The following is a 14,664-nucleotide window of genomic DNA, read 5'->3' as shown; positions in this document are numbered from 1 at the left end:
ACTTTGTTATTGATTTAACGAAAAAAATATCCCAAAATGGATAATAAAAAGAAAAAAATAAAACTACAAGATACTAATTTGATATAAAAATAAAATCACAGAATACTAATTTGATATACTTTAAACCATATGGTACTAAAATGAGAAAGTGCGAAATCATAGGGTATTAACTTGATACATTTTAAATCAAAGGGTAAGAAAATGAAAAATAAGAAATTACAGGGAGTTTTTGAAGTTTTTCCAAAAAAATTTAAAAAAAAGATTGGCACGTGCGAGGAGGTTGCAGAGAGGAGGAATGAGTAGAGGGGTCTTTTCGCATTAAATTCTGGTGAGAGGGCTTGTGTTTCCCAAGAGAGAGGCGCCATGATTGAGTTGGAAAAAATAACAAAGTACTTGGAATATCTCTCTCTCTCTCTCTCTCTCTCCATTTCCTGGGAATTCCCACTTTTATTATTATGATAAATGTTCCGCACTCCCCTCACTATTCAAAAGATTTTTAAAAATAAAATATTTTGATAAATGTAATTCCATCATCTCAATAGCTAAATTATCCATCTCATTATTTTATTTTTATATTTTTATACTGTTATAATTTAAATAAATAGTTAATTTCATACTAAATATAATTAATGACAAATATATTTTTATGAAATTAAATTTTTATATATTGTTATCGTAAAAGTAATAATGTTTTTAAATATGTCTCTATCATTAGAATTTTTTAGAAAAATTTAATTAATCATAGATCTTAGTTAATTTTTGTCATTTTTATCTTTCTTAGATTATACTGTTATGATTTTTATGGAAATAAATTTGTGAAAAATTGAAAAAATAAATAGTTCTCTAATGATTCTCTAACGGTAATAAATCAGAGGGACATATTTAAAATATTATAATTTTTACAAAAATAATATCTAAAAGTTAAATTTTAGAAAAATATATTTGTTTTTCACTATGTTTGTAGAAACAGTTATGAAATTAATTTTTTTAATAAAAATATACAATTTAGCCTAATAATAATTATATATTTCACGGGGGCTTTTTTTCTCATTAAATGCTGGGTCATGTGGATTTGACCGGCATGAGTGAATAAAACAAATGAGAGGGTGATTTTGTGAGCTGGTGTTCAAAAGATTCAGTAATTAAATTCGCTCCTTCCCAATTATGTTTGAAGGAACATGGCATGAGATTGGATTAACCAATTCCCTAGGAATTTAGGAATGTCTCCCCTCCCAATTAATTAAGCACTGCTCCTCAATTTAATGAAGTGTGGTTTCATGCAGATTCACTGTGTTGGATTTGGTGACGAGGATCGAATGAATGGATGGCACAGTATTTTATTATTCCTTAAATTATTGTTATATTAATATATTATCTATTAGTAAACAAGTGTGAGCAACAGTAGATAAATTTATATCTATCAAATGATGAACAATAATAGAGTACCTGTTTCTGTTTAGTGCTCTAATTTTGAGATATTACAGTTTTTCTTAATTAAATCCTTTTACATTATGTGTAATAATATAGTATTTGCCCACAAGCTCAACATTCTACTAGAGAACTGTAACACCCTTGTGGTTTTCGTATTTTCTCACTTTAGTATTCTGTGGTTTAAAGTGTATCAAGTTAGTGTTATGTGTTTTCATTTTTATCTTTTCGTTAGCTTCTCCGTTAATATTTTATTAAATTATATACAAAAAATTTCAGATACCCATCTAGGTTTATCGAATATTTACTCTAGTATCCTTTAGCTTTAACTTTGTTACTGATTTAATGAAAAAAAATTAGTGAAATCGATAATAAAAATATAAAAATAAAATCACATGACACTAAATTGATACACTTTAAATCACATGGTACTAAAGTGAGAAAGTATGATACCACAGGAGTGGTATTTGAAGTTTTTCCAATAATAATATATAGATAGCAAAAATGCAAAATTCAGTGCAATGAATTAGGCTCGTTGTGAACCAAAGGCCTCATCAGAATCGGCCCTACTCGGGTCCGTTCACTCCGTTGTCTCTAACTGGGCCGATAAATTATTAGTGTTCAATTAAAAGAAGGGAAATATTTTAATTTTGTACATCTCTGTTGTTTTAATGATCCTTTATCTCCAATGAAAATGGTCGAAAGGCACTTGATATTTGGTGCAGTATACGAACCATGAGGACCTTTTTAGCGGCAAAATATTTTAAAGTCTCAAAGAAACTAAGTTGGTACTTCACACAGATTCCTAGGATTTGGATGATGTAAAATTTAGCTTTCAAATTTGAGCATTGTGATGTTCCAACTTTCCAGCTGCTATAAGAAGTGCATACACAGACACACACACACACACACACACACACACAGTGAAAGAGCAAAGGGCAAAATCTAGTTATGGTTAGCCATTCTCAAGCCATAGATTAAATCTGTATATATTTTGAGCTGACACATAATCTCCGTCGATAACTCATGGGAAAAGTGATAAAGAATAAATAGTAATCCACATATTATCGCTAAAATAGCTTAAAGGTTCAATTAATCTCCCAAAACTACAATGATTCCTCAGTATTATTGTCGATTTCCTTGACCTGCTCGAACTTGAACCATTCCCAATTTGCGTATAACATCGCCTCGTTATCAAAAGGAAGAGTCTCTTTCGGGGAGTCGATTTGGTGGGCTGGAGAAATGGCCGGAAGCCTTTGCCTGTACTTCCTTGCCACCTCTTCAGCCTCGGAAAACACCTTCTGCAATGAGAGGAGAAAAACAGCGTAAAAAATTACATGTTAACCACGCACAAAAGGACAATTTCTGCATGGAAAGTAGATAGAGATAAGGCCACTCACCTCTCTATTCGAAAGAAATAATCCGGGCTCACTTTCGAGATCCGCAATGCTGCTCATCAAGCAACATGGGTTATATTAAGAGGTAGAAGCACAGTTCATACAAAAATAAGCTTTCATAGAATGTGGTCAGATAGGATCTAGCTTGCCCAATGAACCTATAAAAATGCTGTTGCTTTCGAGCTGCATGAAAAAGCGATTACAGCTTTTTTATGAAATCTCTGCAACTGCTTGCTACTGCAATAAAAGTAGGAGTTTCCAATTGGAAATTTTCGGCTTTTAAGCTGAAACACTTCAACTAATCGTGGAAAAGCTTCAAAATTTTTATTTGCCAAATGCCCCATTACTTTCAGAAGCCAAGCAAAGGGCATTGGGTTCCAGTGGACGACATCGAAAATAACAATAGAACTTTTCAATTAGCTTTGCATGCCAATTTAGCGAGCGCAAATTCGACAATGTAGCTACACATACAGAACACAAAAAATAAGAGGAGAACAAATCAAGTTGCCATTATTTTCAGTTACAAAGTAATCAAGGCTCACCTCAGAGCAATTTTGTCAGGGAACATTGACTTGATTACGAGAACCTTCACCTCCTCGCCCACCTTTAGTACGTCACTTACAGAGTTAACACGGGAATGAGTAATGTTTGAGATATGTAGTAATCCGCTGCACAATCAAGTGGACATGCAATCAAATACATAGGTAAATTTCTCTATTACCTGCCAGGCAAACATACTTCGGATACAAAAGTATAGCTGATCAATGATCAATATGCAAGTTTCAAAAATTTCTTTGTCAACTTCAGACAAATCAAAAAAAAAAAAAAAATCATTCCAAATTATCATCCGAAAAGGAAATCAAGAAAATAATGATTAATTAAAAAATTTGACAGGTCCAGCTAGATCAGTTATAGAGTAAACATGTTCTTCCATGGCAATTAACATATTCACATGCCTCCGTGATTTATCTCAAGACAATTTGTTAATGGGTGCCAACACAAGCAAAGCATGTAGTAAGGAAAAAAGGAAAGAGGACTGCAGAAAGATAGTGCTTGAAATAGCAAGTCTCCAGCTCCATACCTTCTGTTAGTCTCCCCTATCCTAACTTGTGCGCCATATGGGAAAATTTTGCGAACAGTCCCTTGTAAAAGAGTTCCTTCTTTAAGATACATCATGTCCTGCAAAAAGAGAAAAATAAGACAAAGAACAGATACTTGGTCTAAGGACAACTATTAAGCTTTCGGTAGGACATTTTCCTCAAAATTTCCTACCTTTGCATGACATAGCATCAAGATGGTGGATGTAGTCATATATCAGTGGTCCCTCAAAACTTTTCATTTTAGTATGAAGTCAATGTTTATTGTGGGTAGTCACAATTAAAATGTCCTTAGAGATGTAAGCATATTCAAATTTGTAGAAAATTGCAATTTAACTCCTCATGAAATACTAGAAGGAGGGAAATTGCAGTAAGAACAGCATGGTCATGTAAATGAACTAACCCAGGCTTCTTTCTCACTAACTATCAGGTCATTGGTTGCTTCATCGATCCTGGTAATGAGAACATGCATCCTGCGCCCAACCTGCACAAGTATAAGTCAATTGGTCATAAAAGTAACTTACCATTAAAAAGTTAATTTAGATTTAAAAAATGTGATATCATGATGGTCATAGAATGAAGGAAAAAATAACAACTGACACATGCAATTAAAAAGACATTTATAACACACTTACATTACTTTTCAAATCTGTGAAATTATTTACTCTATTCATCAACTCAGCTTTAGGGAGGAATGCTCTCAGCCCCTGCACTGCAAACAAGTGAGATATACGAAAGCATTATGGCATCGTATTAAGTGAGGAAATGCTAGAACATATTCGCACCTCAATTCTCGTGAGAAGGCCGCCGGTGTTCCACTCAAAAATTTTAACTTCAATGGGCTCATTAAGTTGCATAATCTGCACGGAAGAGTAAACAAACTATCATTTCAATACTCGTTATGTAACTAGGCCGCAGCATATCTAGTTCCTAAAGTTTGATCCTGATTTCAATTATGTTCCTAGAGTTTCAAGTTTTAAACAATCTAACCCTGAATTCTATTACGCATAACAATGAAGTCTTTTTGTTAGTGTGTGTGCGAAATTGAAATCAGATCTAACTTTAGTGGATGAATTGTTAAAGCTAAAACTCTAACAATGAAGTTGAATTCACAGCCAAACTTCAGGGGTTAAATTGTCACAATTCAAATTCTAAGCCAAACTTCAGGGAACTAAATTGCAATTAACCCTTACAAACATTATAGAGAAGAGGGAGTAGAGAAACCACTCCAAAACATGACTCCTATGTAATCAAAACAAGTACTTTAATACATTTTACTGCACTTATAATGCAAGCCTATTAAGATTTAAGAGAGACGAGAACCTGCCTCACTCGGTGCCACGCGATCCTCCGAAACATCCTTCTTGCCGATAACAGCGGTCGTCCGCTAAGTGTTCGACCGAGAACCTCAGAGAACAAAACTGTCCCCACCTCGACGACCGGCCTCCCCGGCAGCTTCTTCCTGCTCAACGCCTCCGCATCCCTCACAATCCCCATCTTCCCCGGAACCCTAAACTCCTCCTTATCCTCCCCGACATCGCAAAGCAAATAAGGCATCTCCTCCTTGTACAGCGGGAGCACCTCCTTGGTGAGCATCGTGCCCAGCATATCCGCGCCGATGCTCACGTCGAGCTTGTTCTCGTTCCCCGACACCACCACGCCCACCACCAAATCCCCGGGCTTCGGATCGTAGTATTCGACCTCTACTCTGCGCGTCCCCTCCTCCCTCGGCTCCTCCGCGGGCATCGTCTCCTCCATGGGAGCCGAATCCTTCGTCTGGAAGAGCTTGAGGAAGGGCGCCAGCACCTCCTCGAGCTCCTGCGGGTTCGAAGGAGCCGAGGAGGAGTGCTCCTCGGAGAGAGCCACCGGGGACGGCTTCTCGAGAAGCTCGAGGTCGGCTTCTTCGGCATGGGCGTCGCGGGGGACGCGGGTCCGGCGCAAGCTAGGGTTTTTAGCGGAGAGGAGGAGGGTTTGGGTGGTGGGGAAGGGGAGGAGGTGAGGGCGATGGGAAGGGACGGAGAGGTTTGGGGGAGAAGGGATCGAGGGGAAAGGATGGGTTCGCATCGCTCCTCAGCTGTGCGTATGGTGGGCTTCATGGACATCTTATCCCTACAAAAGTTTCGATTTTACCTTGTTTAGATTAGATATTTAGGGCATGTTTGGATGCATAGTTAAAAAAACTCCATGAAATTTTTATTCTATAATTTTGGTCTAAATAAAATACGAAATTCTGTAACTATAAAAAAATTCCACAGTTTTATTTTTAAGCTGTTTGGATACAGATCATATAATTTCACAGTATTTATAACAATTAAATTTATAAAATTTTAAAATTCAAAATTCAAAATTCAAAATTCAAAATTTAAAATTCAAAATTTAAAAATAAAATTTTAAAAATTAAAATTCAAAATTCAAAATATAAAATTAAAATTTAAAATTTAAAATTAAAAAATCAAATTAGANAGAAAAAGTAAGGATGATCGACTCGTGGTAAATTTTTCATATCGAGATATAATTATAGATAGATAGATATTATTGGATCTTGAGTTATTAGTTCAAACAATAATATTAGTATGGCATTATGAATATTTAATTTTTATTTTAAATAATTTTTTTATATATTAAAAAATATATTATTATTATTATTATTATTATTATTATTATTATTATAAAATATTAATTTTTAGACCAAATTAAGTATATATAAATTTTATTTTTTATAAAACTAATTTATACTAATATAAAATAAAAAAATTAGCTAAGTTGCTTTTGAACTCTTATAAATTTTAATATAACTCGGCAAGAAAATAAAAATCTATCAAAGTTGATTAAAAGCATGGAAAGTCGACTATATATGTATTTATATATGTATGTAAAATAAATAATTTTTATAAAACATGGTCCAAGCCCGAGCACGAGTGGTGTTTGGGCTCGTTTAGGCATCACGTGAGTCACGCGTGCAAGCTCAAGCGTGAGACTTTTTTACAAAATAATCATCCAAAATTTTATAATTTATAAAATAATTCTATTAAATTTGTATTTCGCAAATTAACTTTCAAAATATGGTAAATTATTTACCGCATTCTGAAAGTCTCTAAAATTTTTTAAAGACGGTGAATGAAGCAGTGAATTCACCGCTTCATTCACCGCCTCATTCACCGCCTCTTTCATAATTTTTTGCACAAGAGAATAAAATGAGCTTGTTAAAATTATACGTAGGTTATACGAAAAATAAAAAAAAATAAATTATTAGGATTGTGTGTGTAATATTAGAATTTTTGTTTGATTATTAGAATTATATGCATATATTATTAAAAATTTTTGAATTGTTAGGATTATATGGATATATTATTAGGATTTCAAATTGTTAAGATTATATATGATGTTTGATTATTATGATTATATAGATAGATTATTAGGATTTTTTTTATTGTTAGAATTATATGAATAAATTATTAAAATTTTTAAGTTATTAAGATTATATGTAATTAATTAACATATTTATATGGTTGTTAGGATTATAGAAAGAATAAATAAATGAAAGACGATAAATAATTCATTATTTTTCTGAAAAATTAAAAAAATGGTGAATCGTTCATCGTTCATCTTCGATAAGAGATTAGTATCAATAGGATTTAGCCTAGTTCATATAATTTTGATAAAATTGTTTCGCAAATAATAAAATTTTAGAAAATTATTTTATAAAAAAGTCCCAAGCGTGTGACTCGCGATCGCTCGTGTCCCTCCACGTCTCTCTCCCCGGTCCATTGGAGCTCTCCTATAAAACCNTAAGATTATATGTGATTAATTAAAATATTTATGTGGTTGTTAGGATTATAGAAAGAATAAATAAATGAAAGACGGTGAATGATTCATTATTTTTCTGATAAATTAAAAAAACGGTGAATCGTTCATCGTTCATCTTCTATAAGAGATTAGTTTTTTTAATATCATTTGAGTTCAGCTACTATGCTATTAATAGTACGAAACACTTAGTGCTACTAAGTTTTTTACCGTTAGATCTACCTTTTTAATTATTTTCATCCGTTAGATCATACTATTCAACCAACCACCCACTCAAACCTAGAGGCCCACATCATCCTAACCGCACATCTCTTAATTCAATGATCAAAAATTTAGTAGCACTAATAATTTGGTACTATTAATAGTATATTAGCCTAGTTTATATAATTTTGATAAAATTGTTTTGCAAATAATAAAATTTTAAAAGATTATTTTATAAAAAAGTCCCAAGCGTGTGACTCGCGATCGCTCGTGTCCCTCCACGTCTCTCTCCCCGGTCCATTGGAGCTCTCCTATAAAACCCTCGGAGGGAAAGCGACTCTCTTCCTCTTCTTCGCTCCCGACGCTCACACTAGGGTCGAGCCCCAAGGTAGGAGACGCCCCCGATTCCAATTTCCTATTTTTCATCCCAATTCTCAGAGGTTTTACTCGATCTAGCGCTGGTTTTTGTTGGAATATGCTCGATCGTCGGCCACATGATTCAAAAATTTCCAAGTCGAATCCGTACGAGGCTCCTCGTGTTGTGCAAATCATCGGTGATTCGATTGGATCGTCCTAATCTTAGTTGATTTGTTCTCAAATTACGAATGTTTGGAAGTTTGGACGATTTGTCCGTTTGATTTTGATTTGTTCTGTTCGGATTTCAGTGTAGTTGATCCCGATTTGAACATATCATTTACTTGATCTTTTTGTTATGGGTTTTGAAGTGGGCATCAACGATGAGCTTGTTATTTTTGAAGCTTTTTGTTGCATTGATGATTCATCTGGTGGACATTGTAGGCTACCACCAGTTTGTGATCATCAAATTTGAGTATAAGGTTTTCTAGGGCTCTACCTCGTCATGGGCGCGCCGAAGCAGAAGTGGACGGCGGAGGAAGAGGCCGCTCTCAAAGCCGGAGTCGTTAAGCATGGATCTGGCAAATGGCGGACGATATTGAAAGATCCGGAATTTAGTGGCATCTTATGTTCGCGGTCTAATGTTGATCTCAAGGTAGCCAAAAAGGAAATTTTTTTATCATTCAAAGTTCTATACACAAGAGTTTGTGTGGTATATTGAGTGATTTAAATTCGAAAATCAAACTAGAATTTGTAGTTTTTGTTGAACTACTTCCATATTCAACATGTCAGGACAAATGGCGTAATTTAAGCGTGACTGCGAGTGGGTGGGGATCCCGAGAGAAGGCCAGATTAGCCTTGAAAAGGAGCCTGAAAAATTCTAAGCATGACGACAACTCAACGGCTACCTTTACGGTTGATCAGGGTTTTGATGATCAGGGTGTTGATGACGAAATTGTTGATGCAAAGCCTCTCGCTGTGTCTAGTGAACCTCTTATGATTGAAGGACCAAAGAGATCTTTTTCAAGGTTATTCCATTCATGCAATGCCTTTTGATGCCTGTAATTTCATTAAAGTTGTTCTAGATTTATTTCTATTGATTAACACATGTAGATCCTTGCAAAATCGGACTGTTCATGGCTTATGCTACTTTCTGGTGCAAAGTTGGTCAATAAGTAACTTATCGGACCCGAACCCTGAGGTAGTCTAAACTGATATAAATGTGTCTTGTTGAGATTTATAATTTTATGTTGACTCTATGGCAAGAAAGATCGACTTTCCATAATCGGTTGACTATTTTAATTAATATGGTCTCCCAAATGCTAAAATGGGTTTTCGTCTACTTTTTAGGTGATTGAATCCCACCTCAAGGATTTGGTCTAAAATGGGTAGTTTTTTTTAATAAACCAATCACAAATTACGTCGCTACTGGTAAATCAGATGATCATGCTGAGGATACACATAATATGATATATGTTGGTGGTTAGAGGAATTTGGTCAGATAGAGAAACACAATGACAGCCAAGTGATGAGAATATGTACTTTTCCATTTAAAATCATCTCATCTTTTTTTTGTGTTTTTCTATAAATTTTTTACTTTGTGTAATATTCACCTAGACTTTCTTATAAATGTAACAAACACAGAGAAAGTAACACTGGTACTCATGAAGAATCAGTGGTACTAAATAGCTTCTTCCAGGCAATTAGCTAACAGTATTTAGTGTTATAACTGTGAACTTGTTAATTTATTTCTTGGTCAAGTTTACCTTCAATGTTGGGAGTTTTTGAAAATCATGAAGTTGTGAGTTAATATTTTAGCCTTTATTGTACAAAGAAATCATTGCATTTTACTACGATGCTGTTCTATTTGGCTTACTTTTGCTTTCTTTGTCATGAATAAAGCTACTATATGATTAAATATTTCTTGCTTGACTCTAGCCTTTTCTTGTCTAAAGAAACTTAAATTGTTGGTCTATTGTTGACAAAGCCTCACTTGTAAATTATTAACTAACTTGGCTATTAGTCTCTTGGCACTCTTTTCATTTGTTCGTTGTCAGTTGCCAGCTTATCATGAAACTTTTCTAAATCTTTCATGTGACATTCTCAATTTCATTGGGCTTTTGCTAAACTTTATTGTTAGGAGAGTGCTTAGAGTGGACGATTTATGAGGTGATTATTAGATTTAATGGTAACAAAAACAAAGAGAGAGTATTTCGAGAACCTTTCTATGCTAAGGCTTCATATCTTCATATTCGTGGAAACAATTATCTGTGCTATTTAAAATGACATATTTGCATGCGTGCGCGTTATGTGTTTCACATTCTCTTGCTGACAGGTTAAAACATCAGATCTATCTACTTCTGGAATATTGTGCCTTCGTGTGAAATACATGATTGTCTAATAAACACTTAAAAAGTTAAGACATAAGGAGCGCTATTCGTTGCTTCACAGTTAGGGTATTGGATCCTCTTTATAAGTTATATTGGATAGTCTGGAATTGAGGAAGAAATTTCACACGTTGGTGCAAAATTTGTTGGTTACCGTTTGCATTGTCATTACATAGTGAAGCAACAACTGCATGCACAGTAAATTTAACAGTTTTTGAAACAATATTGTGGCAATTAGCTTTCCTTGGTTTGCATTACATGTTCTTTAGATACTCTTTTACGATCATCCCGAATCCTAATCCGATAATGAAAAGACTCAGATATGAAGTCTTTTCATTATTACACGAGGATCTGGGATGAATGTAGCATGCTCACAATGATCACAGCAGATTTTAAAAGATCTTCTTGCTCTTTACTACTTTCTTAGCTTGAAATTCTAATATTTATGCTCCTCCATCTAGAGTATGTTGTGATTTAATCTGATAAATGTTTCTGAATTATTATTTGATGTATCTTCATTGTATACCACAAACTATATATCTTTAATGTGACTCTTCTTATATCTGTGAGTTATGCCTGTAGGCTGGAAGATCTTATCCTGGAAGCTATAATGAGTCTGAAGGAACCTGCTGGGTCTAACAAGACTGCTGTTGCCACATATATAGAGGTGTACACCCATCTGTTGCTAGAATCATACTTTTTTCTTCTGCATTACTAATAACTTTCGTTGATTTCTACTGCTGTTTGCCAGATTATCACACCAGATATCTAACCATGATACTTCTATACTGCATAGTTATAGAGAGATCACTTTACTTGACAAACCTATTTTTATTCTTTCTTTCAAGTTTTTTTTTTTCTCCTATTGTTCTGCATAGACTGATTTAGCAGTTTATCAATATTCTTTTTTTATCGTGTTGCACTGAATATTTTTCTTATGTTTATTTTAGCATTTTATAGGTTTCTTTCTGAAAAAAAGGTTGTTCTTTTATTTTAATGCATTCTGAGATCTCTGGTTCTCTACAAAGTTACATTCTATTTAAGAGCTACTTTAGATGCTATGTACTGTTTATGCCTATGTCAGGTCTGTAGTAGTTTCATCTACACTTCTATACATAGAGCACAAGCTAATGGAAAATTGTTCAATTCTCCTTTCGATAATATGAGTATAAGATACTGCGGCAAAGAAGAAAGAAAGAAAATAATGGTAATTGACTAAGTGGGCTCATATTCGTGATACTATATACTTATACATTTATTACCCCTCAAGTGGATGGTATATATGCCCTTTCTAGTTTACTGCTGTCATATGAATCTGTGATGTAATTAAATACATCATTTTGTGGCTTAAAATAGGGATGTATGATTACATTCTATATCTGCTATTTCTGCTTTTTAACTGCAAAAATGGCTTCTTTTTTTTTTTTGGTCTTCACAGACAAGTTTTAACTTCGCTGATCTTTATCCCCGTAGGATCGATACTTGGCACCTCCTGATTTTAAACTGTTGTTGTCTACAAAACTGAAGGCCTTGACTGCTAGTGGCAAACTGATCAAGGTATCTATTGCTTGATATTTTGTAATTTCACTTTAAATTATCAGTTTACAGTGATATGACATTTCAATAGTATGTCTATCGTAGTTCAGGAAAATTGCCATATACATTCATGCTGCTTGCAATATTTATTTCGCATGGGCATTAATAATGATCTATCAGGTTGGTTCATTCGAGGTGTACAGTAGAAACTGGCAATAATATCTAAAAGAGATCCTAGTAGAATGGCGATAGCAACTGTAGTAGTGCAGTTATATGACTCTAGCTGTTATAAATTGCAATAGTAATGTAGGATGAAGAATTTCATTTCTATGTTCCTTGAGATCCTAGATATCCTTGCAAGAATATGATGCTTTTGTGTTTCATTTAACCCATTCCATTGGTTTTGGTTTAATCCAATACTTGATGTAAAGAAAATGTGCCATTGTACCAGCACATAGATAAGCAAAACTGCTCCAAAATTTCCTAAAATGCATAACACCCCATGCCCCTAGTTTGGCATGAATTGGTTTGATGTGTGTATCATTTAATACTTTCTTTTTGGTACCAGGCCGGATACAGTATGTGCAATGTAGGTGCTGGGTAAATAGACCTCTTAATTGATTTATGTTGTATTCTTCCGCAGATTGAATGATGGCCTTCCTTTGACAATTTTGTAGGTCAAACGGAAATATAGGATTCCGCCGAGTACAGGGTCTTCAGGAGGAAGAAATACCAAGTTTTTGCACCTTGGGGGGACTAAAAGGAAGCCCTCGTTGAAAACTGGTGATGTGATACCACTTGCCAAGCCTCAAGCCGATGTTGAATCAGCTCAAATTAAAAAAATGACCATAGAAGAAGCTGCTGCTGCCGCTGCACGGGCAGTTGCGGAAGCTGAAATAGCTATTGCGGAAGCCGAAGAGGCAGCAAGAGAAGCAGAGGCGGCAGAAGCTGAAGCAGAAGACGCACAGGCCTTTGCTGAAGCTGCTAGGTCGGCTCTGTTAAACAGAAACAGAGCTAGGCTGGTAATTCTCTTCCTCATGTTCTTGTGTTCTTTACCTTCTCTATTTCTATGTCTGGATTTTTGGGTTGATTTTCTTATTTAGTTGGATGCATGTACGTCTTGTGTGGCATGTTTATTTTCTCATATCACAGTAGGTGGACAGGTGGTATGGAAAGATGTCTATAATTGTATAATACATATTACATACAACCTCCAAATCAGATTTCTTGGAATGTGATATGTAACCTCGTTAGTGTAATGCATTATCCCGAAAACCTACGATTATGAGGACTTTCTGATGGACTAAAATAACACTCCTAGGCTGGAATGAAAAAGAAAATCCTTAATGTGGCACAAAAGTTGTCATCTGATAGCTTGTTCCAACATCCAAACAAGCCCTTATCTCATTCTCTACTTCCAGCTGATCATTCAATTTTGCTTACCTCCTTTCTTTAAACTAAGTAGCATGCATTGATTCCCGTTTCTTTAGTAATACTTGCTAAAGGGTTTTGATGTACAACTCTAGTATGCTATTTGCACATATAAAGGACCAAGTCTTATTTTTTAGAATATTGCAAGTGATGTAAAGTAGATGTTGTCTCGCTTTTTACGGAAGTGATATAAAGTAGTTAACAGATGATAATGTACATTCGTCAGTTTTAATTTTATTTTTCGCTGCTAATATATGCAGGTGTATGGACCTTGATGATGAGCACAGGAGCAACTCCCTTCATTCTCCATGAAACCTTATTAGAAAGTTACTGCTGCTTTTTTGAAATTTGTCAATAGCCTTGTGTGTGTATATATATATGCAGTTTCTTTGCCAAAACAATATCAACTGTGACAAATCCTAGTTGGTTCGTAGCAGCATTCTCTTTAGTCTGTAGGAAACATGCACCCAGTTAGTTGTTTCACAATGCATTTGGGTTGATGAGCTCGAAAGCAGTAGTATAGAGTGGGTGAAAGGATCCCCCTTCTCTTCGCACTTAATTTAGAATTTACTCGTCCAAAACTTGTTCTCGTCAGTGAGTTATATTGTACAGGAAACAAGTATTATCGGCAAATATTTACGAAGCTAATGCGTTCTCATCTTCTGTTAATGTTATTTGATCAGAGGACAATTTTTATTTTTCAGTTGGGAGTTTGTATGTGAAATGGAATGGCCTGGTTGCTTTATATCTTTCGAAGCCGCAACTTCAAATACAGAAAGCTTTGCAAAACTATTCTGCAGGCGCCGGATGCGGTTGAAGTCCCGAAGGAAACTGAAAGCTTTCCATTTTAGGTTAAAAAAAACGAGATGACCCAAAATTAGACTTATCAATAAGATGGGCTACATTGGAGTAGCCCGTCTCAATCTGGCTCGGCCTAATAGCCATATTGGATTCGGCTCGGTCTGGATCAAATTTAGGCCCAATAATGTGGGCTCAGGCCACTCGTTGTAGCACTATATTGGACTCAAG

At 34.9% G+C, this 14,664-nt stretch overlaps 2 protein-coding genes across 3 annotated transcripts; one reads left to right on the top strand and one right to left on the bottom strand.

Annotated features, from left to right (window-relative positions):
• LOC109722523 (30S ribosomal protein S1 homolog A) lies at positions 2,353 to 6,042 on the bottom strand. The gene is made up of 8 exons (XM_020250615.1): positions 5,246 to 6,042; positions 4,708 to 4,782; positions 4,558 to 4,629; positions 4,326 to 4,406; positions 3,907 to 4,004; positions 3,368 to 3,493; positions 2,829 to 2,877; positions 2,353 to 2,729 (listed from the first exon to the last, which is right to left on the bottom strand). The coding sequence occupies exons 1-8, from the start codon at positions 5,984 to 5,986 to the stop codon at positions 2,535 to 2,537; spliced, it is 1,437 nt and encodes a 478-aa protein (XP_020106204.1). The 5' UTR covers positions 5,987 to 6,042; the 3' UTR covers positions 2,353 to 2,534.
• Positions 8,208 to 14,304, top strand: LOC109722363 (telomere repeat-binding factor 1-like). Of its 2 annotated transcripts, none has more exons than XM_020250402.1 (7): positions 8,208 to 8,315; positions 8,726 to 8,936; positions 9,074 to 9,309; positions 11,251 to 11,335; positions 12,142 to 12,225; positions 12,882 to 13,226; positions 13,896 to 14,304. In XM_020250402.1, exons 2-7 carry the CDS (start codon positions 8,787 to 8,789, stop codon positions 13,908 to 13,910), a joined length of 915 nt encoding a protein of 304 aa, XP_020105991.1. In that variant the 5' UTR covers positions 8,208 to 8,315; positions 8,726 to 8,786; the 3' UTR covers positions 13,911 to 14,304. The 2 variants fall into 2 exon arrangements, with proteins under 2 accessions (XP_020105991.1, XP_020105992.1); XM_020250403.1 differs by having other exon boundaries at positions 8,228 to 8,315; positions 8,773 to 8,936.

This window comes from Ananas comosus, linkage group 16 (genome assembly GCF_001540865.1).
Source record: "Ananas comosus cultivar F153 linkage group 16, ASM154086v1, whole genome shotgun sequence".
Lineage (NCBI taxonomy): Eukaryota > Viridiplantae > Streptophyta > Magnoliopsida > Poales > Bromeliaceae > Ananas > Ananas comosus.
This window is presented reverse-complemented; position numbering and strand designations above follow the sequence as displayed.